At 48.1% G+C, this 24,545-nt stretch overlaps 1 protein-coding gene across 1 annotated transcript; it reads right to left on the reverse strand.

Annotated features, from left to right (window-relative positions):
- Nucleotides 1-879: 879 nt before the first annotated feature.
- On the reverse strand, nt 880-23,721 carry LOC147959579 (uncharacterized). The gene is made up of 2 exons (XM_087532123.1): nt 14,210-23,721; nt 880-14,107 (listed from the first exon to the last, which is right to left on the reverse strand). The coding sequence occupies exon 2, from the start codon at nt 2,935-2,937 to the stop codon at nt 1,855-1,857; it is 1,083 nt and encodes a 360-aa protein (XP_087388249.1). The 5' UTR covers nt 2,938-14,107; nt 14,210-23,721; the 3' UTR covers nt 880-1,854.
- Between the last annotated feature and the right edge of the window lie 824 nt (nt 23,722-24,545).

Here is a 24,545-nt window from a genome sequence, read left to right on the forward strand (position 1 = left end):
TTGCAAACAAATACATGGATGGATAGAGCACTACAAGATTAACAAAACATCCTTACTGATCATCCTCAAAAGAGGCACGGATCTTTAGGAAACAACATGAACATATGGCCATATGAGATAAACAGATCAAGGACTTGGTGGAATTGCTAAGTCCCTGAAATCAGAATTAACAAGTGCACCACTTGGCAAGCTTGTTCTAGTCACCACACACATCACAAACATACATGGGTTGCACCTCTGGAAAGATGACAAAACCCTTAACAAAACATATGTAGAACTCAGGGGCATATCATGCACACAATAATCATGGCAAAAATGACAAAAAGCTAAATGGAGCAGCAGACCTGACAATTATCTCAAGTAGCCCTCTTCTAACAGCATTTCGGGCATCAAGATGAACTCAAATGAAAATGATGCAATGGAATGAAATGATGTACTCTCTGAGATGAACATTTTGATATGCTATATGCATGAATCGGAGCTACGGATGCAAAGTTACGAGGCTATGAACATAGGCATATGGATTAGGGTTTCGAGAGAAAAAGTCAACCCGAGGAGATATTTTCAGATCTGGGTCGGGGCACGCAATCCGAGGTTCGACGCCGTCCTCGCCGGAGTTCTTGCCGGACTTGGAGGGAGAGGCCGGGCCGGAGCTTGCCGCGGTGGAGGAGGCCGACGGCGGCGCGGGGCGGCGCGGCCGGGGCTTGTGGCGGCGCGGCGACGAGGCGGCGGTGGGCGAAGGCGGCGGCGGGGAGCGTGGGGTGGAGGCGGAGCACGACGGGGGCGACGATGGGCCGGGCGGGCCCGCTGCGGGCTCACTGGGCCGCGGCGGCGGCTGGCGGCGGAGGTGCCACGTGGCGGCACAGGAGTGGGCGCGCGGGCGGATCGGACAATGTCCGTCGGTGGCAAATTTGTCCGGCGGCGCGCGAGACGAAAGAGACTAGGGTTTCGGGGAGGGGATCCGAGATTTTCGAGGAGGAACTATTTATAGGCATAGAGGGAGCTAGGAGAGTCCAAATGAGGTGCGGTTTTCGGCCACGCGATCGTGATCGAACGCTCTAGATGATGGAGAAGGCTTAGGTGGGTTTTGGGCCAAATTGGAGGGGTGTTAGGCTGCAACACACACGAGGCCTTTTCGGTCCCTCGGTTAACCGTTGGAGTATCAAACGAAGTCCAAATGATACGAAACTTGACAGGCGGTCTACCGGTAGTAAACCAAGGCCGCTTGGCAAGTCTCGGTCCAATCCGGAAATGTTTAATCCCCACACACGAAAGAAAGCTAGAAATGACCACCGGAGGAGAACGAAGCGCCAGAATGCAAAACGGACAACGGGGAAAATGCTCGAATGCATGAGACGAACACGTATGCAAATGCAATGCACATGATGACATGATATGAGATGCATGACAAAGATAACAACACATGCAGACAAAAACCCGAACCTGAGGAAATAAAATAACTTAACGCCGAAAACGGCAAGAGTTGGAGTACAAATTGGGAAAGTTACATCCGGGGTGTTACAGGGGTGTCCTCGGTGGCGGTGGAGCGGGGGAGGGTGCGGTGGGTCGTCGGCGGCGGTGGAGCGTGGGAGGGTGCGGGGGGTGCTCGGCGGCGAGGGGGATCTGGCGAGGGAGGATAGCGATCGAGATGGAGGGGGATCGAGATCGAGTGTCCTCATGAATATTCAATATTTTTTCATATTGAATATGAAAAAATATCATCAAATTTGAAAAAATATTCATGAATTCAAAAAGTGCCCATGAAATTTAAAAATATTCATGAGTTCAAAAAGTGCCCATGAAATACAATCGAGAAATGAAGGCTACAATTTAAATACAATCGATCTTAGCTAGCTATCTGTTCACAATCTTCTTGCCCTTATTTTTCGTAAATGGAGTTCTTATCTTGAACGGATGTCCTTTAGGTAGGGTGGTCCTGCTTCTTCTTGTGGTGTATGCTGGTACTTCATCATCGTCGTCATGTTCCATCTTCGGGTCGCCATACATGTCGAAGTCTTGCTCATTGGCGACTCCATCCATTCCGATGATCTTCCTTTTGCCTCTCCTCACGACAACACGACTGGGCTTTGACGGGTCGGTAATGAAGAAGCATTGGTCCACTTGGGAAGCCAGTACCCATGGCTCATTTTTCGCGGTGACGTTTGCGCCCGCGGTCTTGGATTTGGCTTCGGGTATAACCATGGTGGTGAAATACCGGTCTTCTTTTATGACACTCTTGGCCCATCTGACACGGAACATCGGGACCTTCTCTCCAGCGTAGCTCACCCAGATCTCCTCAATCCTTCCGTAGTATCTGTCCTTGTCGTTACCGGTGTAGGATTCCATCGTTACCCCGGAGTTCTGATAACCATCGCTCTTCATGTCCTTGTCCATGGTGTAGAATGTGTAGCCGTTGATATCGTACGTCTCATAGGTCATCAGGTTGTGCTCGGCGCCCTGTGACAAGGCGAATATGAGTTTTTCTTCCGCAAAAGAATCCTCATGTAAAGGGTGCGACAGAAGCTTCTTCTTGAACCAACGCGTGAAACATGAGTTTTGCTCTTTGATTATATCTCCGTCCATCCTCTGTTGGCCTCGGTCATTGTACGTATTCTCAATAAAGGTTTTGTGCTCTACCACCCAAGGATCGACCACGTCTATGTGTTGTAGCGCGACTAGGTGTGCTCTTTCAAAGTCGGCGAGTCGACCCTCCAAGTCGACATGCATTTTGCGGCGACCCTCGCGGTGACCCCATCCAGCGAGCCTGCCGAGGTGCCTGTTGACGGGCAGACCAACGGGGTTCTCGATGCCTAGATAATTCGTGTAGTAGGAGATGCACCCTTCGGTCAGAAAGCCCCTGGCTATGCTTCCCTCTGGACGTGACATGTTGCGAACGTATCCTTTGATGACACCATTCATCCTTTCAAACGGCATCATGCTGTGCAGGAACGTCGGCCCGAGTTGGATGATATCTGAGGGAGTCCTAGATTAGGGGGTGTCCGGATAGCCGGACTATACCTTCGGCCGGACTCCTGGACTATGAAGATACAAGATTGAAGACTTCATCCCGTGTCCAGAAGGGACTTTCCTTGGCGTGGAAGGCAAGCTTGGTGATACGGATATGTAGATCTCCTACCATTGTAACCGACTCTGTGTAACCTTAACCCTCTCCGGTGTCTATATAAACCAGAGGGTTTTAGTCCGTAGGACGAACAACAATCATACCATAGGCTAGCTTCTAGGGTTTAGCCTCCTTGATCTCGTGGTAGATCTACTCTTGTACTACCCATATCATCAATATTAATCAAGCAGGACATAGGGTTTTACCTCCATCGAGAGGGCCCAAAACTGGGTAAAACATCGTGTCCCCTGCCTCCAGTTACCATCTGCCTAGACGCACAGTTCGGGACCCCCTACCCGAGATCCGCCGGTTTTGACACCGACATTGGTGCTTTCATTGAGAGTTCCTCTGTGTCGTCACTTTTAGGCCCGATGGCTTCTCCGATCTTCAACAGCGATGCGATCCAGGGTGAGACTTTTCTCCCCGGACAGATCTTCGTATTCGGCGGCTTTGCACTGTGGGCCAATTCGCTTGGTCATCTGGAGCAGATCAAAAGCTACGCCCTGGCCATCAGGTCAGATTTGGAAGTTTGAGCTACACGGCCGACCTCCGCGGAGACTTGATCTTCGACGGATTCGACCCGCAGCCGAGCGCGCCGCACTGTCACGATGGGCATGATCTAACTCTGCCGCTGAACAGTGCCCTGGAGGCCGCACCCGCATCAGCTCCGACCCTTAATTCGGAGCCAACTGCGCCAATCGAGGATGGGTGGTTGGACACTGCCTCGGGGGCTGCAATCTCTACGGCGATCGAGCCGAACACCAGCCCTATTCTCTGCGAAGCCTGTGACTCCAAGGAGCCGGACTCCTCTCCAGACTCCGAGCCCTCCGCGCCCCTACCGATCGAACCCGATTGGGCACCGATCATGGAGTTCACCGCCGCTGACATCTTTCAACACTCGCCCTTCGGCGATATTCTGAATTCACTAAAGTCTCTCTCTTTATCAGGAGAGCCCTGGCCGGACTATGGTCAGCAAGGTTGGGATGCGGATGATGAAGAAATTCAAAGCCCACCCACCACCCACTTCATAGCCACTGTCGATGATTTAACCGACATGCTCGACTTTGACTCCTAAGACATCGATGGTATGGACGACGATGTAGGAGATGAACATGAACCAACGCCTATAAGGCACTGGATAGCCACCTCATCTCATGATGTATACATGGTGGACACACCCAAAGGAAGCGACGACGAGGAACACAGGGATGCAACGAGGGATCGTTCACTCGAAAAGCAATCAAAGCAGCGACGTAAGCACCGCTCCAAGCCCCGCCTCGACAGAGACAGCAGGCATACAGACCCAGCCATAGAGCAGGACGAGCCGGTGGACGACGAACATGCCTTCAAGCAACCATCCGAAAAGGGCAACTTGGATAAACAAACTGAACACCCCGTCCCCGGCGAAAACAACAGTCCGGACGACCTTACGCCGGATAGGCTCATGGAGCAGAAGAACCTCCACAAAAGGCTCGTCGACACTGCGCGTAGCCTGAAAAAGCAGAAGCGGAAGCTCAAAACTGCGGAAGATGCACTCAGAATCAGATGGAGCAAAGTACGCAACACCGCAGACAAATATGGCGGCAGTCGCCGCACAAAAAGCTATCCAAAGCGAAAGCTACTGCCTGAATTTGACGAGGAGGCCTCAGAGCCCCCGCAGTCAAAAAATAGTAAAGCCACCCAGTCGGATAGATGACCGCATGGCCAGCATGGAGCGGCAAGCGGCGCCGCACACAAGCCGGCACGCGATCCACCAAAGGATCCGCATCAAAAAGATGGCCCAGCCAGATCTATCTACGGGCCAAGAAAGCAAGCTCTAGTAAGCAATGCAACACAACAAATATCCGAACATCACGGCACACCCAAATACAGGGGGTGCCGCACACCCCCTATGTTTCATCGATGAGGTGCTGGACCATGAATTTCCAGCGGGATTCAAGCCCGTAAACATAGAGGCGTACGACGGAACAACAAACCCTGGGGTCTGGATCGAGGATTATATCCTCCACATACACATGGCCAGAGGAGACGACCTCCACGCCATAAAATACTTACCCCTCAAGCTTAAAGGGCCAGCCCGGCATTGGCTCAAAAGCCTTCCCGAAAACACCATTGGAAGTTGGGAAGAGCTTGAGGATGCTTTCCAGGCAAATTTTCAGGGGACCTATGTCCGCCCTCCGGATGCAGACGATCTCAGTCACATAACTCAACAGCCCGGAGAGTCAGCCCGGAAATTCTGGAACAGATTTCTTACTAAAAAGAATCAGATAGTTGACTGTCCAGACACCGAAGCCCTAGCAGCTTTTAAGCATAACGTTCGAGACGAATGGCTCGCCAGACACCTCGGCCAAGAAAAGCCAAGAACAATGGCCGCATTAACAAGCCTCATGACCCGCTTTTGCGCAGGAGAGGACAGCTGGTTGGCAAGATGTAGCACCAGCGACCCAAGTACATCCGAAGTTAGGGATGGAAACGGAAAACCCCGACGCAGCAAGGACCAGCGCCGGAATAAGGGAAACATCCCAAAAAGCACGGCGGTCAACGTCGGATTCAAAAGCTCGCGGCAGAATCAGAGAAAGCCGCCCCTCAAGGATAACATGGACGAGCTATCCAACTTAAACAAAATCTTGGACAAGATATGTCAAATACACAGTACTCCCGGGAAGCCTGCGAACCATACCCACAGGGATTGTTGGGTTTTCAAGCAATCCAGCAAACTCAACGCCGAACACAAGGGGCTCGACACACCAAGTGAGGACGATGACGAATCCCACAAGCAGAGCACCAGGAAACAAAAGGATTTCCCACAAGAAGTCAAAATAGTAAACTTACTTCACGTGACAAACAAAATGGCGCCAACAGAGATACGCGCCATACGACCTATCCCAAAGGAGTCTCGCCTATGGTTGTTAAAACCGATCACCTTCGACCATCAGGATTACTCTAGAAGTATCTGGAACGCAGGCTGGACTGCCTTGGTATTAGATCCAATAATCGGCGGACTCCACTTTACAAATGTCCTGATGGACGGCGGCAATGGTCTAAACCTGTTATACTAGGACACAATCTGCAACATGGGGATAGACCCAACAAAAATTCGCCATAGCAAAACCTCCTTTCAAGGGGTAACGCCAGGCCCGGATGCCCGTTGCATGGGTTCTCTCCGGCTAGAAGTTATGTTCGGCTCCCCCGATAACTTCCGTCGCGAACAGCTAACTCTCCACACCGTCCCATTCTCAAGTAGCTATCAAGCACTGCTGGGACGCGAAGCTTTCGCCCGCTTTAACGCAATACCGCATTATGCATCTCTTGCGCTTAAGATGCCCGGTCCACGAGGCATCATCTCATTAAAGGGAAAACATTGAGTGTTCCTCCCACACGGAAAACAGTGCGGCTGCCTTGACAGCCCCACAATAAAGCGGTTTCACCAGCCAAAGCATCTAAACAGGTCATCAAGACCACGGACACGGCTAGATGAGTCCGGCATAAACATACAATTGATAAAGGCTTAATAGCCGTATAGCCCTGTACTAGGGGCTCCGCGCATATAAAACAAGAGACAATAAAGCTCAATTTTACCCATTTCGATTTATACTTTGTTTATTTAGTATAACTTATGTCCGGCACGATCTTTCTTCAACTAAGTTCCTCTCTTTTACAGATGAACACCGTGCTACGCCCGTCCAGGATACGACACAACGGAGAAACAGGCGCAGACGTGCAGCAGGGACCCGTTCCAAGGATTCTTTTCAGATTAAGACCCTGTGTAAACCTTTCTTACTGTCTCTTGTTGATACACATCCCCTGGTTTCTTGGTATAACCAAGGAGGAGGTTGGCGTTTTGGCATGTGGCTACATCAGAGTTTTTGCGCGTACCTAGACACTAGGGGCTTATTACTAAGGGTGTTATCCCGCCCGCCCTCACAAAGACCGAATACCTTAGGGAGTGTTCGGCGTCGCGAGTTTGGCCTTATATGCATCAGCTCCGAATCATGTCTTTGGTCAAATGTTGGCTTTGCCCGGCTCCTGTGTTTTGCTGCCTTGCGTTCCGCTCTATCGGCTAAGGCGGCACCAGGAGAACTACTGCGATTGTGCCCCGGTTCGGCCAGGCGAGCACCTCAGTAGAGAAAGCCAAAAACTGACTGTCATGATATAGCGTGAGACTGGTCAACCACTCGATGACTTAACGGAATCTTTAGGATTCCTCCGCATTAATGAAGGGCCATTTCCCAGCCAGGCACATGCGCGCCCTGAGTTCGGGCGAGCGCAGGCGCCACCAGGGGCTATATAAGTAGCCTCATTGTCAAACTCCTATGTCTAAGTGAAAGTGATAAAGCATCATAGTCCGATTGCCTAGTTCGCTGCGCTATCACCTCCTTTGTAGGACCAAGACGTTGGATCAAGTGTGAAAATGCGCCTTCTGCGAACACCCCCGCATTATGTGCGTGGGGGCTGAAGCCGACGACTGCCATCTTTCAGATTATATATACATATATGTTAAACGGTCGCACATGAGGTATTATAATACTTGCAGGCACAAGTATAAAAAGCTTCTAAAATTTATCAAAATATTGTTTTACAATAATATATGCTATTCGAATATAGTATCCTTCAAGCACTGCGTCTCTATTAAACGAGCGCCTTGCAGAACTTCCTGAAAATAGTGCTCGGCAGGTACTCGGCTTCCATCCGAGTCTGGGGATGCAACAGCGGTGGCCTCCATTTTTGCCCAGTATGTCTTGACACGGGCAAGAGCCATCCGCGCACCCTCTATGCACGCTGACCTCTTCATTGCATTGATATGCGGCGCCGCACCAAGGAACTGTTGCACCAAGTTGAAATAACTTTTCGGCTCTGGCCTCTCTGGCCATAGATGACTCATGACATACTTCATGGCGAGTCCGGACAACCTATTTAGCTCGGCCCATTCGGCCAAATGATCGGCTAATGACAGTGGACGCTCTGGATTGTGGAACTGCGACCAGAAGAGCTTTTCCACTTCGCGATCTTCTTGATCTCGGAAGTGTTCGGCCGCATCTGCGGCACTCGCTGCTAAATCCAGATAGGTGTCCGCCGTACTCCACATCTGGTCTAACGGAGCATGTTTAGGATCACCAAACTTCCTCCACAGCATAAAGGGATTTCCAGCCACGATCTCTTCGGCCTGACGCAGCTCCTCCTTCGTAGCTCTCATCGCAGAGCGAGCATCCTTGGCATCGGCAACGGCCTTCTTCAGGTCCGTCTGTTCCGCCCGATCTTCTTTTTCAAGAAGCTTGCAACGGTCAGCAGCGTTCTTCAGCTTCACGGCCATCTCGGCCATTTCCTTCTTGCTTCGGCAGTGAGCAGCCTGTTCGGCTTTCATCTCTTCAATTGCCTTTCCGGCAGCTGAATCACTTTTCCTGGCTAGCTCCTTGGCTCGGGCAAGTTCCGACCGAAGATTCTCCATGGCAGCAGCACCATCTGCATCAAGCGCACACATTGTAAGATACTGGCATAAAGCTCCTCTTACCAGGTGCCGCCAGAGGAATTACATACCTTGTGCCTCGTCAAGCCGCTTGTTGAAAAGCGCGATGTCGGCATCTGCCACGTCAAGTTGCCGCTTTAGCTCGGCAAATTCATCAGTCCGGCTGGCCACCGGGCACTTCGCCACCTACATATGAAGGCGGCATATTAGACCTGGGATTATGATCCTCTGCGCACCGTCACTTTTGACAACACACAGAGTCTCAGGGGCTACTATCTACACAGGGCGCATCTTATTTATGCGCAGTTGTCCAAAAAGGGTACATTATTTTGCGTACCTCAAAACCTGTCAGTAAACTCCTGACGGCCTCGTGCAATCCACTCTCCGCGGATGAAATCCTCTCAATCACCGTACCCATCAATGCACGGTGCTCCTCTGAGATAGATGCTCGCCCTAGCAGATCCTTCAGCTCCTCCGACCGCGCACCAGACGGTGCCGGACTCGTACGATGGCCCTTTTCAAAGGTCGGACGCGGAGGGCTTTGGGGGGGGGGTCATATGACTACCTTCCGGCCCTGCCGAATTCGGAGAAACCCTCCGTGACGATACCTCAGGGTCGCCCGCCTCGCAAGGCGGTACGGCAGGGGAGGCGTTCCGCTCTCCATCATCTTCGAAAGAAGATCCCCCGAAGACGAGCTCTGCTGAGAAGGGCTAAGGTCTGAGCTACAAGGTAAATTTTTGATTACTTTTCTCAGATATAAAGCAAGGATTTCTCTCATTTCTTAAAAAGAAAACTCCTCTCTACTTACGGCTCGGTGGAGGGCCAATCCCCTTGAGGGCATAATTCGGCCGAAGTATCCCCAGACAGGACCCTCTAGCGAAGATTTCTTCCCCCGCTTTGAGGCCATGGTCTCTGGGTCTTCAGAGGCGGTCCTCTTCTTCCCCCGAGGATAGGAATTTTCGATTCCTCCCTTCCAAACAGCCGCCTTCGAGGAGGCCGTAGCTTCCTTGTCCCCTCCCTCGCTTTCCTCCGAAGGCACAACCTCCAACATCCTCACTAGCACGGGACCCGGCGTGGTCTCGGGGAGGGGGGCCGGACACCTGATTAGCTTTGCTTTCGCTATCCACTCCTGTTTAAAGGACAGCTCTTTTAAGGGCAATTTTATGATAAATATGTGGATTGCGAGACCGGGCACAGGGCTACTTACTTGAGTATCCGGGCGGTTGCAGCTCAGACCTGCGTCCTCGGTCAAGTCCGGACACATTGCTTGTGATCCAAAGAACAATTTGTACATCTCCACGGGCGTCGCGCCCATAAAATGTTGGAGAGCTCGTGGTCCCTCCGGATTGAACTCCCACAGGCGGAGGGGGCGACGTTTGCAGGGCAGAGCTCGGCGAATCAGCATAACCTATGTCACCATGACCAGACTGATATCTCTTTCTAGGAGATCTCGAATGCGGCCCTGCAACAAGGGCACGTCCTTGGACGGCCCCCAGTCCAGTCCTTTATTGACCCATGACGCTAGCTGTGGTGGGGGACCCGAGCGAAAGGCAGGTGGCGCCACCCACTTGGTGCCCCTGGGAGCGGTAATATAAAACCACTCCCGTTGCCATAAGCTGGACTCTTGAAAAGAGCCCTCGGGCCATGGAGCATCAGCATTCTTGCTTATAAAAGCACCTCCGCACTCCGTGTGCCGTCCCTCGATCATCTTCGGCTCTACTTTGAAGGTCTTGAGCCATAGTCCGAAGTGAGGAGTAATACGGAGGAAGGCTTCAGACACGACGATGAATGAGGAAATATGGAGGATGGAATCCGGAGCTAAGTCCTGAAATTCTAGCCCATAATAAAACATGAGCCCCCTCACGAAGGGATCCGTCGGGAAGCCTAGCCCCCGAAGGAAGTGAGACATGAACACCACACTCTCACCAGGCTTGGGAGTGGGAATGACCTGCCCTTGAGCAGGCAGCCTATGCCAGATTTCGCCGGTCAAGAACCTGGCCTCTCTCAACCTCAGCACATCCTCCTCCGTGACGGAGGAGGGCATCCATCGGCCTCGAAGGTCGGAACCGGACATTGTCGAAGGTCCGAAGCGCCTGAAATTTGGAGCCTTGGGTGTTGGAACTCGAGGCAAAGGGCGAACTCGTTTGAGATTGAACGAAAGGAGTAAGGCCTTGGTCTCTTTATAAGAGGTTGAATACCAAGGTCCCTCCCCGTGACCGTTTGGGACTCACCTTTGATCGAGAAAACATACCAACGGGTACGACTGGGTTACCCACGCCCGTATTGATGAGAATCCCAGAATAAGGGGACACGATCTCTGCTTTGACAAGACGTGCCAAGGAAACTGCCTCGCTAAACGCGCTGAGGTGGGGCAGTAAAACAATTCGAATAAAGACTTGGTCGTGGTGTGATGTCACGCTACGGAATACGTCAGCAGATTAGATTTGTGTAAATATTATTCTCTCTATGGCAATATGTGGAAACTTATTTTGCAGAGCCGGACACTACCTTTGTGTTCAAAATCTTCTATGAAGTACTTGGAGGAGGAACCCGCCTTGCAATGCCAAAGACAATCTGCGCGCCGGACTCGTCGTCATTGAAGCCTGGTTCAGGGGCTACTGAGGGAGTCCTGGATTAGGGGGTGTCCGGATAGCCGGACTATACCTTGGGCCGGACTCCTGGACTATGAAGATACAATATTGAAGACTTCATCCCGTGTCCGGAAGGGACTTTCCTTGGCGTGGAAGGCAAGCTTGGCGATACGGATATGTAGATCTCCTACCATTGTAACCGACTCTGTGTAACCCTAGCCCTCTCCGGTGTCTATATAAACTGGAGGGTTTTAGTCCATAGGATGAACAACAATCATACCATAGGCTAGCTTCTAGGGTTTAGCCTCCTTGATCTCGTGGTAGATCTACTCTTGTACTACCCATATCATCAATATTAATCAAGCAGGACGTAGGGTTTTACCTCCATCAAGAGGGCCCGAACCTAGGTAAAACATCATGTCCCCTGCCTCCTGTTACCATCCACCTAGACGCATAGTTCGGGACCCCCTACCCGAGATCCGCCGGTTTTGACACCGACAACATCCTCCACGATATGGATCAGCAGATGCACCATAACATCGAAGAATGCAGGCGGGAATTACATCTCAAGCTCGCATAGTATCACCACGATCTCTTCCTGTAGCCTTTTGAGTTGCCTCACTCCAACCGACTTCCGAGAGATGACATCGAAAAAGTTGCATAGGCCAAATAGCGTTTCATGGACGTGCGCGTCCATGATCCCACGGATTGCAACTGGAAGTATCTGCGTCATCAGCACGTGACAGTCGTGAGACTTCATCCCGCTGAACTTCTGCTTTGCTGGGTCTAGGTATCTGCTTATCTTCCCCGCGTAACCGTAAGGAAGTTTTACTCCTATGAGGCAGGTGAAAAACTGCTCGATCTCCTCCTGACTTAGAGTGAAGCACGCGGGAGGGTAGTCATTTCCAGTCTTCTTGGCCTTTTTGCCTTTGCGACGACTTTTTGTGTCCTGCTTCGCCTCATCATCATCATTAGCGTGAAGCTCCTCCCTGATGCCCATTGATTTCAAGTATGCCCTTGCTTTTGGCCCATCTTTGGTCCACTCTGGCATGTTGAGCAGGGTACCAAGCAGACTCTCGCACACGTTCTTCGTGATATGCATGACATCAAGGTTGTGAGGCACACGGTGGATCTTCCAGTACGACAAGTCCCAGAAAATAGACCTCGTTTTCCATACCTTCAGCAGCGGCTCTGGCGCCTTTCGCTTCTTTCCCGGCTCTGGCGCCTTTTGCTTCTTTCCCAACAGTGGGCAATCTTTCCAATTTTTCAACAGTTCGTCTATTTCCTCGTCGCTCCTCATACGCGGGCGTCTTCGGAGTTCGGTTTCACCATCGAACATATCCTAGCGTTTTCTCCACGGGTCATCATCGCGAAGCCACCTTCGATGTCCCATGAACATGGTTTTCGAAGACCCGGGATCTCTATCTAGCTGGCGATATGTTGTGTCATCCATGCACCTGACGCATCCAGAAAATCCGTGGACCACCTGCCCCGCGAGATATCCGTAACCGATATAGTCGTGCACCGTCATGAGCAGTGCGGCTCTCATAGGGAAATATTCTTTCTCTGTGGCGTCCCACGTATTTGCTGGCGTTTTCCACAGTGTGTCTAGCTCCTCTTTCAGCAGCCCCAGATATAGATTGATGTCGTTCCCTGGTTGTTTCGGCCCTTCAATTAGCATAATCATGTGAATGTACTTCCTCTTCACGCACAACTAGGGGTAAGGTTGTACATCCACACAAACACAGGCCAGGTGCTATGTGTGCTTCTCTGGCTGCCAAACGGATTGACTCCATCGGTGCTCGCGCCCAGCACGATGTTCCTGGGATCATCCCCAAATTCTGGGTGTTCGAAGTTCAACGCTTGCCACTGGCTCGCATCCTTAGGGTGACTCAGCATCTTGTCTTTTTTATTTACCTCCGGATCATTTCCATCATCTTCTCGCTTCTTCTCCTCCCTATCCTCGTGCTAATGCAGGAGCTTTGCTAGCTTAGGGTCTGTGAAATACCTCTGCAGACGAGGAGTGATCGGAAAGTACCACACCACTTTTCGAGGAGCTTTCTTCCTCTTCTTGTATCGAGTGACGCCGCACACCGGACATATGGTAGACTCCGCATGCTCGTCCCGATAAATGATGCAATTGTTCATGCACACATGGTATTTCATGTGCGGTAAATCCAGAGGACACACGATTTTCTTCACCTCCTCGAAACTGGTCGGGCACTTGTTACCCTTGGGAAGACGTTCATGCCAGAATGACATGTTCTCATCGAAGCATGCGTCGGTCATTTTGTGTTTTACCTTCATCTCCAGAGCCATGAGCGTTACTTTCAGGCGGGTATCCTCGGTCCTGCATCCTTCATACAATGGAGTAACCGCGTCTATCTCTAGTTGATCCAGCTTGGCTTTCTCTTGGGCGGCAGCTCTTGCGTTATCCGTCTGCTTGAGAAGCAGCTCTTGAATATGAGGGTCCTACACCCAGCCCATTGATGGTCCATCGTCGTCTGCTCCGGCATCTTCATCTTCATGATCATGCCCTTCGTCTTGATCTTCCTCATCATCAAGTCCTGCATCTTCTACATGATGACTGTGTACAGCATCACCGTCGTGATCATGTCCTGGAGATTCTTCGTCTTCTCGCCCGCCCGAGCCGCGGTGGGTGTCTTGCTGCCCTTCCTCATTTCTTGCCCGGCCCCCATGGACGACTTCATAGTCATCTTCATCACCTTGCCACCGATAGCCATCCATGAAACCACGCAAGAGGAGGTGATCCCGCACCTGCCCGGAATTCGGATCCGCAATAAGGCTCTTCAGCTTGCATCTTCGACACGGGCATCTTATCTTCGTCTCGTTCTTTTGAAGCATCTCGGCCTTCACGGATCTCAAAAACCTATTCACGATGCCTTTAGTCATCGTGCGGACCATGGTCGCCTGCGGGGTAGAGCAAAATGATATTTTAGAACCAAGAAAATATTCGGCATGACTTTCCCTAAAAATAGGACCAAAAAGAATGCATAGTGCCAAAATTCTCACCGAAACGGAAATGAATCAACATTCCGGCAAAATATTGGCAACTATCGCATTTCAAATACCGGTACCTGCAAACACAAACATATATGCAACACCACAAACATATGCAACACCACAAACATACATAGATCTAGCAAGGCCATTAAAAGTGCAAGTGCACATTGTTGGAGGGAGAAAAAAAGTAGATCTACAACATAAAGATAGCTTTCCCCTTACTTACCTATCAAAAAAAGGTAATTTAACCACTTAATTTGGATGAATCTATGGTGCAAATGAGGTGAGGAGGAGGAGGCAGCCGAGACAAGCTTGGAGGAGGAGGTGGAGAGAATGAAGTGGGGAAAGTGAGTGTGTAGGTGTGGCTGTCCAAAATATCTAGCTGGTCCCAGGTTACTAATGGTGCACCACCCACAAATGCGCCATTAGTAACCCTGGTTACTAATGGCGCACCAGCTTGTGGTGCGCCATTAGTAGATTTGCAAAAAAATGATAGTAGTGGCGCACGTGGTGAGTGGTGCGCCATTACTAGTTAAACTAGTAATGGCGCACTATTCCCTAGTGTGCCATTAGTATTTTTGGGGAAAAAATATGTTAGTAGTGGCGCACCGTTGGTGTGGTGCACCATTAGTGTGATAGACACTAATGGCGCACCAGCACATGGTGCGCCACTGCTATATAGTAGTGGCGCACCACATGTCTGGTGCGCTATTAGTGTCCATATTATCTATAGCCCTTTTCCTAGTAGTGTCAACAGTAATTTGTTCACCCACCGTAGAATACTTATGCTCTCGAGAGAAGCCACTAGTGAAACCTATGGCCCCCGGGACTATCTTCATCAGATTAATCTCCCAATACTTAGTTATTTCCTTTGCTTTTATTTTACTTTGCATCTTTATCACAAAGATACCAAAAATATTGTCTCATCATATCTATCAGATCTCACTCTCGTAAGTGGCCGTGTAAGGATTGACAACCCCTTATCGCGTTGGTTGCGAGGGTTTCTTTGTTTTGTGCATGTACGAGGGACTAGCGCGTAGCCTCCTACTGGATTGATACCTTGGTTCTCAAAAACTGAGGGAAATACTTACGCTACTTTGCTGCATCATCCCTTCCTCTTCGGGGAAAACCAACGCAGTGCTCAAGAGGTAGCAAGAAGGATTTCTGGCGCCATTGCCGGGGAGGTCTACATAAAAGTCAGTATACCAAGTACCCATCACATACCCTTATCTCCCGCATTACATTATTTGCAATTTGCTTCTCATTTTCCTCTCCCCCAGTTCACCCTTGCCGTTTTATTCGCCCTCTCTCTCTATCCTCCTTCTCTTTCCTGTTTGCCTCTTTTTGCCCGCTTTTTGTTAGCTTGTGTGTTAGTTTGCTTGCTTGTCACGGTGGCTCAAGATAACACTAAATTGTGTGACTTCACCAATACCAACAATAATGATTTTATTAGCACTCCGATTGCTCCTCTTACTGATGCTGAATCTTGTGAAATTAACACTGCTTTGCTGAATCCTAGATGTTGGTAAACCCACTATTATGGATTTCAAGGAATTTAACTATGAAAATTGCTCTTTGATCGATTGTATTTCCTTGTTACAATCCGTGCTAAATTCTCCTCACGCTTATAGTCAAAATAAAGCGTTTACTAAACATATCGTTGATGCCTTGATGCAATCTCATGAGGAAAAACTTGAATTGGAAGTTTCTATCCCTAGAAAAATCTATGATGAGTGGGAACCAACTATTAAATTAAAATTAAATATCATGAATGCTATGCTTTATGTGATTTGGGTGCTAGTGTTTCCACGATTCCCAAGACTTTGTGCGATTTGTTAGGTTTCCGTGATTTTGATGATTGCTCTCTAAACTTGCACCTTGCGGATTCCACTATTAAGAAACCTATGGGAAGAATTAATTATGTTCTTATTGTTGCAAATAGGAATTATGTGCCCATAGATTTTATTATTCTTGACATAGGTTGCAATCCTTCATCTCCTATTATTCTTGGTAGAGCTTTCCTTAGAACGATTGGTGCAATTATTGATATGAAGGAAGGAAATATTAGATTGCAATTTCCATTAAGGAAAGGCATGGAACACTTTCCTATAAAGAAAATTAAATTGCCTTATGAATCTATTATGAGAGCGACTTATGGATTGCCTACCAAAGATGGCAATACCTAGATCTATCCTTGTTTGTTATGCCTAGCTAGGGGCGTTAAACGATAGCGCTTGTTGGGAGGCAACCCAATTTTATTTGTATTCCTTGCTTTTTGATCCTGTTTAGTAACAAATAATTTATCTAGCCTATGTTTTGGTTGTGTTTTTTGTGTTTAATTAGTGTTTGTGCCAAGTAGAACCGTTGGGAAGACTTGGGGAAAGTCTTGTTACACTTGCTGTAAAAAACAGAAACTTTAGCGCTCACAAGAACTGCTGCCATTTTTATTTGAAAAGTGATATTTAGTTAATTATTTTTGAAGATGGTTAATAGATAAATTCCTCACCTCCATAAATTTATTTTAGAATTTTTTGGATTCCAGATCTTGCGCTAGCTACAAATTACTACAGACTGTTCTGTTTTTGACAGATTCTGTTTTTCGTGTGTTGTTTGCTTATTTTGATGAATCTATGGCTAGTAAAATAGTTTATAAACCATAGAGAAGTTGGAATACATTAGTTTTAACACCAATATAAATAAATAATGAGTTCATTACAGTACCTTGAAGTGGTCTTTTGTTTTCTTTCGCTAACGGAGCTCACGAGATTTTCTACTTTGAGTTTTGTGTTGTGAAGTTTTCAAGTTTTGGGTAAAGATTTGATGGATTATGGAACAAGGAGTGGCAAGAGCCTAAGATTGGGGATGCCCATGGAACTCCCAAGATAATCTAAGGACACCTAAAAGCCAAAGCTTGGGGATGCCCCGGAAGGCATCCCCTCTTTCGTCTACTTCTATCGGTAACTTTACTTGGAGCTATATTTTTATTCGCCACATGATATGTGTTTTGCTTGGAGCGTCTTGTATGATTTGAGTCTTTAGTTCTCAGTTTACCACAATCATCCTTGCTGTACACACCTTTTGAAAGAGCCATACATGATTTGGAATTTGTTAGAATACTCTATGTGTTTCACTTATATCATTTGAGTTATATAGTTTTGCTCTAGTACTTCACTTATATCTTTTAGAGAACGGTGGTGGATTTGTTTTATAGAAACTATTGGTCTCTCATGCTTCACTTAGATTATTTTGGGAGTCTTAAATATCATGGCAATTTGCTTAAATAATCCTAATATGCTTGGAATTCAAGAATAGTAAAAGAATTTCATTATGAGTGTGTTGAATGCTATGAGAAGTTTGATGCTTGATAATTGTTTTGAGATATGAAGATGGTGATATTAGAGTTATGCTAGTTGAGTAGTTGTGAATTTGAGAAATACTTGTGTTAAAGTTTGTGATTCCCGTAGCATGCACGTATGGAGAACCGTTATGTGATGAAGTCGGATTATGATTTATTTTTTGATTGTCTTCCTTATGAGTGGCGGTCGGGGACGAGCGATGGTATTTTCCTACCAACCTATCCCCCTAGGAGTATGCGCGTAATACTTTGCTTTGATAACTTGTAGATTTTTGCAATAAGTATATGAGTTCTTTATGACTGATGTTGATTCCATCGATTATACGCACTTTTTGTTGGGGAACGTAGTAATTTCAAAAATTTCCTACGCACAAGCAAGATCATGGTGATGCATAGCAATGAGAGGGGAGAGTGTTGTCCACGTACCCTCGTAGACCGAAAGTGGAAACGTTAGAACAACGCGGTTAATGTAGTCGTACGTCTTCACGATCCGACCGATCAAGTACCGAACGTACGGCACCTCTGAGTTCAGCACACGTTCAGCCCGATGACGTCCCTCGAACTCCGATCCAGCCGAGTGTTGAGGGAGAGTTTCATCAGCACGACGGCGTGGTGATGATGTTGATGTTCTACCGACGCAGGGCTTCGCTTAAGCACCGCTACAGTAATATCGAGGTGGACTATGGTGGAGGGGGGCACCTGTAACGCCCCGAGACCGATGTGCCAGGTGTCCTCCAGTTATTCGATGTTGTTGCCTTGTCATTGCTTGCGTGTCATGCATCTCATATCATGTCATCATGTGCATTTCATTTGCATACATGTTCGTCTCATGCATCCGAGCATTTTCCCCGTTGTCCGTTTTGCAATCCGGCGTTCCTATGTCACCCGGTGTCCCTTTCTACCTCTTTTCGTGTGCGGGTGTTAAACATTTTCGGATTGGACCGAGACTTGTCATGCGGCCTTGGTTTACTACCGGTAGACCGCCTGTCAAGTTTCGTGCCATTTGGACTTCGTTTGATACTCCAACGGTTAACCGAGGGACCGAAAAGGCCTCGTGCGTGTTGCAGCCCAACACCCTTCCAATTTGGCCCAAAACCCACCTAAACCTCCTCCATCATCTCAGTCGTTCGATCACGATCGCGTGGCCGAAAACCGCACCTCATTTGGACTCTCCTAGCTCCCTCTACCTCTATATATAGACCCCTCCTTTTCATTTTCGGGTCTTTTTCCCCGAAACCCTAAATAAATCTCCTCTCAGCCGGCCGGACATGTCCGTTTCCGGCCGGACAACGTCCGCCACCGCCTCCGACGAACCGGGCTCCGCCACCTGTCCCGCCCGGTGCCCCACTTCGCCGCGCGCCGCCGCAGCCCGCGAGGCCCGGGGCGGGCCCTCCCCGGCCCGCAACGTCCGCCACCGCGCCCGCGTGAGACGCTGCGCCACCCGCGTCCTCGCCGCCGGGTCTGCGCCGCCGTGCGCCCTGCTCGCCGGCGTCTGGCACCGCCGCCTTGCGCCTCACATCACCGGAGCTCCCCGTCACCTCGCCGCCCGATTCCTGCCTCGCCATCGCCGTTCTCCGCCGGGGCCGCCGCTCCACCGCCCCCGCCCGATCCGGCCTCCTCTTCCTCCTCCCGCGCCGCTCCGGTGAGATCGCCGCCCAGATCCGGCCACCGCGCCCAAGTTCGGCGAGGTCCGCAGCTTCTCCGGCGACCTTGCGCTACAGTACCGCTACAGTACCCGCTACAGTGCTAGATCCAGATCCGGACGACTTTCTCCTCCCGAAACCCTAACTTTTTGGCATCTTCATCGCATCATAACTCCGCATCTGTAACTCCGATTCGTGCGTGTAGCATATCAAAATGTTCGTCTCGACGAGTACATCATTTCATCTCATTGCATCATTTTCATTTGAGCTCATATTGATGCCCGAAATGCTGTTGGAAGAGGGCTATGTGATGTATTTGTCAGATCTGTTTCAGCAAATGGCATTGTCATTTTTGCCATGATTAATGTGTGCATGCTATGATCCTGAGCTCGACATGTGTTTTGTTATATGCCATGCCATCTTTACAGGGGTGCTTGCCATGTATTTTTGTGATATTTGTGGTGACTAGCACAAGATTCCAAAGTAGCGTAATCGGTAATGTTGATTTCAGGGACTTAGTTTTTGTTGAGCCATATGTTCATGTTGTTTCCTAGTCCTGATTTTGTCGTTATTCCACATGTTCATGTTGTTTCCTAGTGATCCGTGCCTCTTTTGAGGATGATCAGTAAGGATGTTTTGTTAACATTGTGGTGCTCTATCCATCCATGTCTTTTTTGCATTTATGTAGCAACCTAGCTTGAGTCAATTGAGCTCTACTTTTGCTATAAAATGTTCCTGACAGATCGTTGACATGTTTAGCGATTTTGCCGAGGATGTTGCTATTGATCTGTTCATGCTATGATGTTGTTCTTGCCATGTCTATCTTCTATGCCATGTCTTCTTGATGGTTGTATGCTTAGTTTGTCATACCATGCTCTGTAGTGAGTGCATCGAGCTCGTAAACATGCCTACTCGTTAACTGATTTGCATGCTCCAGTTTTTTTCACTAAGTCTGAATCTGTTTATGTTTTTGCCATGTTCACATGCTTGCAATTGTATTTTCTGATCCCTTTTGGCTCAAGGTCACTAAGGGACTTTTGTTAAGTGCTTTGAGTAGCTTCATGCCATGCCTTGCTTTGCCATGTTAAGTTCCTGTAGCATGTAGCTTTCATGCTCTAAAGTGTGCTTCTTGATGATAAATTCCAGACTTGTGTTAATTTCTCTAAGTCTGAAACCTGTTATCATTTGCACTTTTGCCTTGCTTGTTTGAACCTTCTAATGGATGAATTAGCCGTACCTCAGTGTCCATATTTTGTCAAGCATCATGAGTAGATCCCTTCCATGTATTTTGTTGCCATGTTTGAATGTTGTAGCATATTTATCTTGATGCATTTAGATGGCTACTTTCTGATTATCGCAGACTGGTGCCATATTTGTTTTGCTTGCCGTTTCCAAACCGTGCATCCGATTCCGGTGATCTTTATATCGATTTCAACCGAAATCACCTCACCTTTCCAGTGGCACTCTTGGATTTCCAGGTTGAGGCAGGTTCAATCATTCATTTCCAAATCATGCATATGCACCGCATACCGCATCCTGCATATCATACCATGTTCATGTGTGGTTTGTTTACTATGTTGTGTGCTTCTTTCTGGTGTTGCTTCTTCGGGTTGGTTCCGGTAACGTCGCGTTTGTGAGGACCCGTTCATCTACGTCTGTTTGTCTTCTTCATGGTCTCGTTCTTCTTCCTTGCGGGATTTCAGGCAAGATGACCATACCCTCAAAATCACTTCTATCTTTGCTTGCTAGTTGCTCGCTCTATTGCTATGCCTATGCTGCGATACCTACCACTTGCTTATCATGCCTCCCATATTGTTGAACCAAGCCTCTAACCCACCTTGTCCTAGCAAACTGTTGTTTGGCTATGTTACCGCTTCGCTCAGCCCCTCTTATAGCGTTGTTAGTTGCAGGTGAAGATTGAAGTTTGTTCCTTGTTGGAACATGGAGATGTTGTTCCTTGTTGGAACATGTTTACTTGTTGGGATATCACAATATCTCTTATTTAATTTAATGCATCTATATAGTTGGTAAAGGGTGGAAGGCTCGGCCTTATGCCTGGTGTTTTGTTCCACTCTTGCCGCCCTAGTTTCCGTCATATCGGTGTTATGTTCCCGGATTTTGCGTTCCTTACGCGGTTGGGTTATAATGGGAACCCCTTGACAGTTCGCCTTGAATAAAACTCCTCCAGCAATGCCCAACATTGGTTTTACCATTTGCCACCTAGCCTTTTCTTTCCCTTGGGTTCTGCAGACTCAAGGGTCATCATTATTTTAACCCCCCGGGCCAGTGCTCCTTTGAGTGTTGGTCCAAACTAGAGCCCCTTGCAGCGCCACCTCAGGGAAACTCGAGGGCTGGTTTTAGTTGTACAGACTACACATCTGAGTGTGCCCTAAGAACGAGATATGTGCAGCTCCTATCGGGATTTGTTGGCACATTCGGGCGGTGTTGCTGGACTTGTTTTACCATTGTCGAGGATGTCTTGTAACCTGGATGCCGAGCCTAATTGGATTGTCTTGGGAGAAGGAATATCCTTCGTTGACCGTGAGAGCTTGTGATGGGCTAAGTTGGGACACCCCTGCAGGGATTTGAACTTTGGAAAGCCGTGCCCGCAGTTATGGGCAGATGGGAATTTGTTAACGTCCGGTTGTAGAAAACCTGAAGTTGATCTTAATTAAAATACATCAACCGTGTGTGTAACCGTGATGGTCTCTTCTCGGCGGAGTCCGGGAAGTGAACACGGTGTTGGAGTTATGCTTGACGTAGGTTGTTCTAGGATCACTTCCTGATCATAGTTGTTCGACCGTGCTTTTGCCTTCTCTTCTCGCTCTCTTTTGCGTATGTTAGCCACCATATATGCTAGTCGCTTGTTGCAGCTCCACCTCATACCTTTTACCCTTCCTATAAGCTTAAATAGTCTTGATCGCGAGCGTGTGAGATTTCTGAGTCCCCGTGACTCACAGATACTTCCTAAACCAGTTTGCAGGTGCCGATGAAACCGTGCAGGTGACGCAACCGAGCTCAAAGGAGGAGCTAGTTGGAGATCTTGTCCTTTGTGTTGTTTCGTTCTAGTTGATCAATAGTGGAGCCCAGTTGGGGTCGATCGGGGACCGTGTAGCATTTGGGGTAGTCTTCTTTTATTTTGGGTTCCTTAGTCGGACCTTGATTATATCTGGTTGATGTAATGCTTTATTCATGTAATTGTGTGAAGTGGCGATTGTAAGCCAACTATGTAACTCTTTTCCTTATGTATTACATGGGTTGTGTGAAGATTACCTTACTTGCGACATTGCTTTCAATGCGGTTATGCCTCTAAGTCGTGCTTCGAGACGTAGGAGATATAGCCGCATCGAGGGCGTTACAAGTTGGTAATCAGAGCCTTCCCCGACCTTAGGAGCCCCCTGCTTGATCGAATCGCTGGCGTTATTGAGTCTAGAAATGTTTTGAGTCATTTAGGAATTATATATATCGAAGAGTTAGGACTTCTTTTTACTCCTCAGTCCATTCGTCGCTCTGGTGAGGCATCCTGACGTAGAGTTTTGACTCTTCTCTTCTCAAATCTCACTAAAAAAATTTAGGATCACGCGGGTATCTTAGAATCGTTCCGATGGTTTTGTGACGAGAACATTGTTCTTTGTGCCTCCTGACATTTAGGGGTTGTGGCAGTGTCCCGGGGGGTTGAGCTCCGAGGTGTTGTCGTCACAATTTTATCGTTGCAGTTCTAGAATACCTGAGTTTAGTTTCGCTGACATCGAAAATCTCTTTTATGCAGTTGTTGGTGAGATAACCTCGACGCCACCCAGTACTGGGGCGGGAGTTCGGGAGTATTGCCATAACTCGTATAACGGATGCTTTTCGAAGGTTGAGGTAAACGATTTCCGAAGGTTTCTTGGTTATGTGTTGAAGGATGGATACAGTTGGATGTAGGATTTGTTAGTTTTGGGTGAGATATTATGCTTCCCCTGTATCCCCAACACCAGATTGCATAACCGGAAAGTTTCAGGAGTTTATAAGTGGGAATTCAAGTAGCTCTTAGGATATCTTTCCGACAGATGTATGATATGAAATTGGGGTTCGACGTCTAGTGGTCCGCCTATTCACGGTTGGTTTTACAGTGGTCTCATTGTTTCTTAAAGAGTCCTTGGCTATGCCGACTCGGGGACGCTTCGTATGTCATGTGCACTACCTTGTACATGATGGTGCTGTACGATCGAGCCCGTGTAGGCCCCACCACGAAATCTTCGGACGAAATCTCTATCATATGTTTGTTCCGGCTTATTCTGCAAGCCAATCTTTTGTTTTTCTTTGAGTTGTGGTATTCGAGTTGCTTCAAAGTCAAATGTTGATTCCATCCCTTGTCTAAGTGGTGTTCTCATATTCCTACGTGAATACTAATCCTTCTCGATCATCGAGTTTGTCATGTCAATCCTTTTCACCGGTGTGCTTCTCTTCAAGTGGATCCGATCATTTCAACATCCGCAAGATCAAGTATCAATTTCTTCTGAACGGTGTTTGTTTCATCCGTCTCCAAGTTGCCTTTGTTTTTCCCGCCCTCCCACCCTTGTTTCTTCAAGGACTCAGATTTCTTAATCAAGTATCTTTTTATTCATGTGAAGTCTCTCCATTCTTTTCCTTCATGTTCTTACCCGGTGATTCTCATGAAGATTCTAACGGAGCTTCAAGTTCGTCACTCTTCACTCGTTTTCTTGTCCGGTGGATTCAAATCAAGCTTTTGGTGTTGATCTCATATCCCTTTTTCCTCGTTTCAAATACCTTCTCATGCCGGTGCACCTCTTTATCATTCACCTCTCGTTATTCAATTGTTCCGGAGTGCTGAAGATATCTCAGAAGACTCACGGTTACATTCTCTATCCATTCAAGTTATTTCGAGGTTGTTATCTCATTCAAGTCATTTTATTTAACCGGTACAAATCTCTCTTCCAAGCAATCGTTCTACGGTGTTTCTTTTGAGTGGGCCCTAACCCACAGGTCTTTTTCCAGGATCTTACCTGACTCTTCTAAATTTTTCCGGAGTTATTCTCATTCTTTTCTAAAGTTTGACGTAAGAATGATTTATCATCAGTCAAATGTCTTTCTCCAAGATCGGTTAAATTCTTTTCATCATTGGATCAACCTTTCTATTCGTCATCCTGGAGTATCTCAACGATTTTTGGTGGTGTTTTTCTCGTCATTCTCGGATTTGAAGAGTTCCTCTTAAATCCTTACCCGTTCTTCCAAAGATCCATGGTTCTAATTTGTTGCCATCCTCTCATAATTGTTTTCATTGTGAGAATTCTTTTCACCCATCCGGAGCATTTCATGAGTTGTTTTCCATTTCTTTTCCCCGAAG

The sequence above is a fragment of the Triticum urartu genome, chromosome 7A (assembly GCF_056163025.1).
Source record: "Triticum urartu cultivar PI428250 chromosome 7A, HENAU_Tu73, whole genome shotgun sequence".
Taxonomy (NCBI): Eukaryota; Viridiplantae; Streptophyta; class Magnoliopsida; order Poales; family Poaceae; genus Triticum; species Triticum urartu.

Coding starts and splice junctions, on each gene's coding strand:
- LOC147959579 (XM_087532123.1), bottom strand. CDS start 2,937: ATGATGCCGTTTGAAAGGATGAATGGTGTCATCAAAGGATACGTTCGC.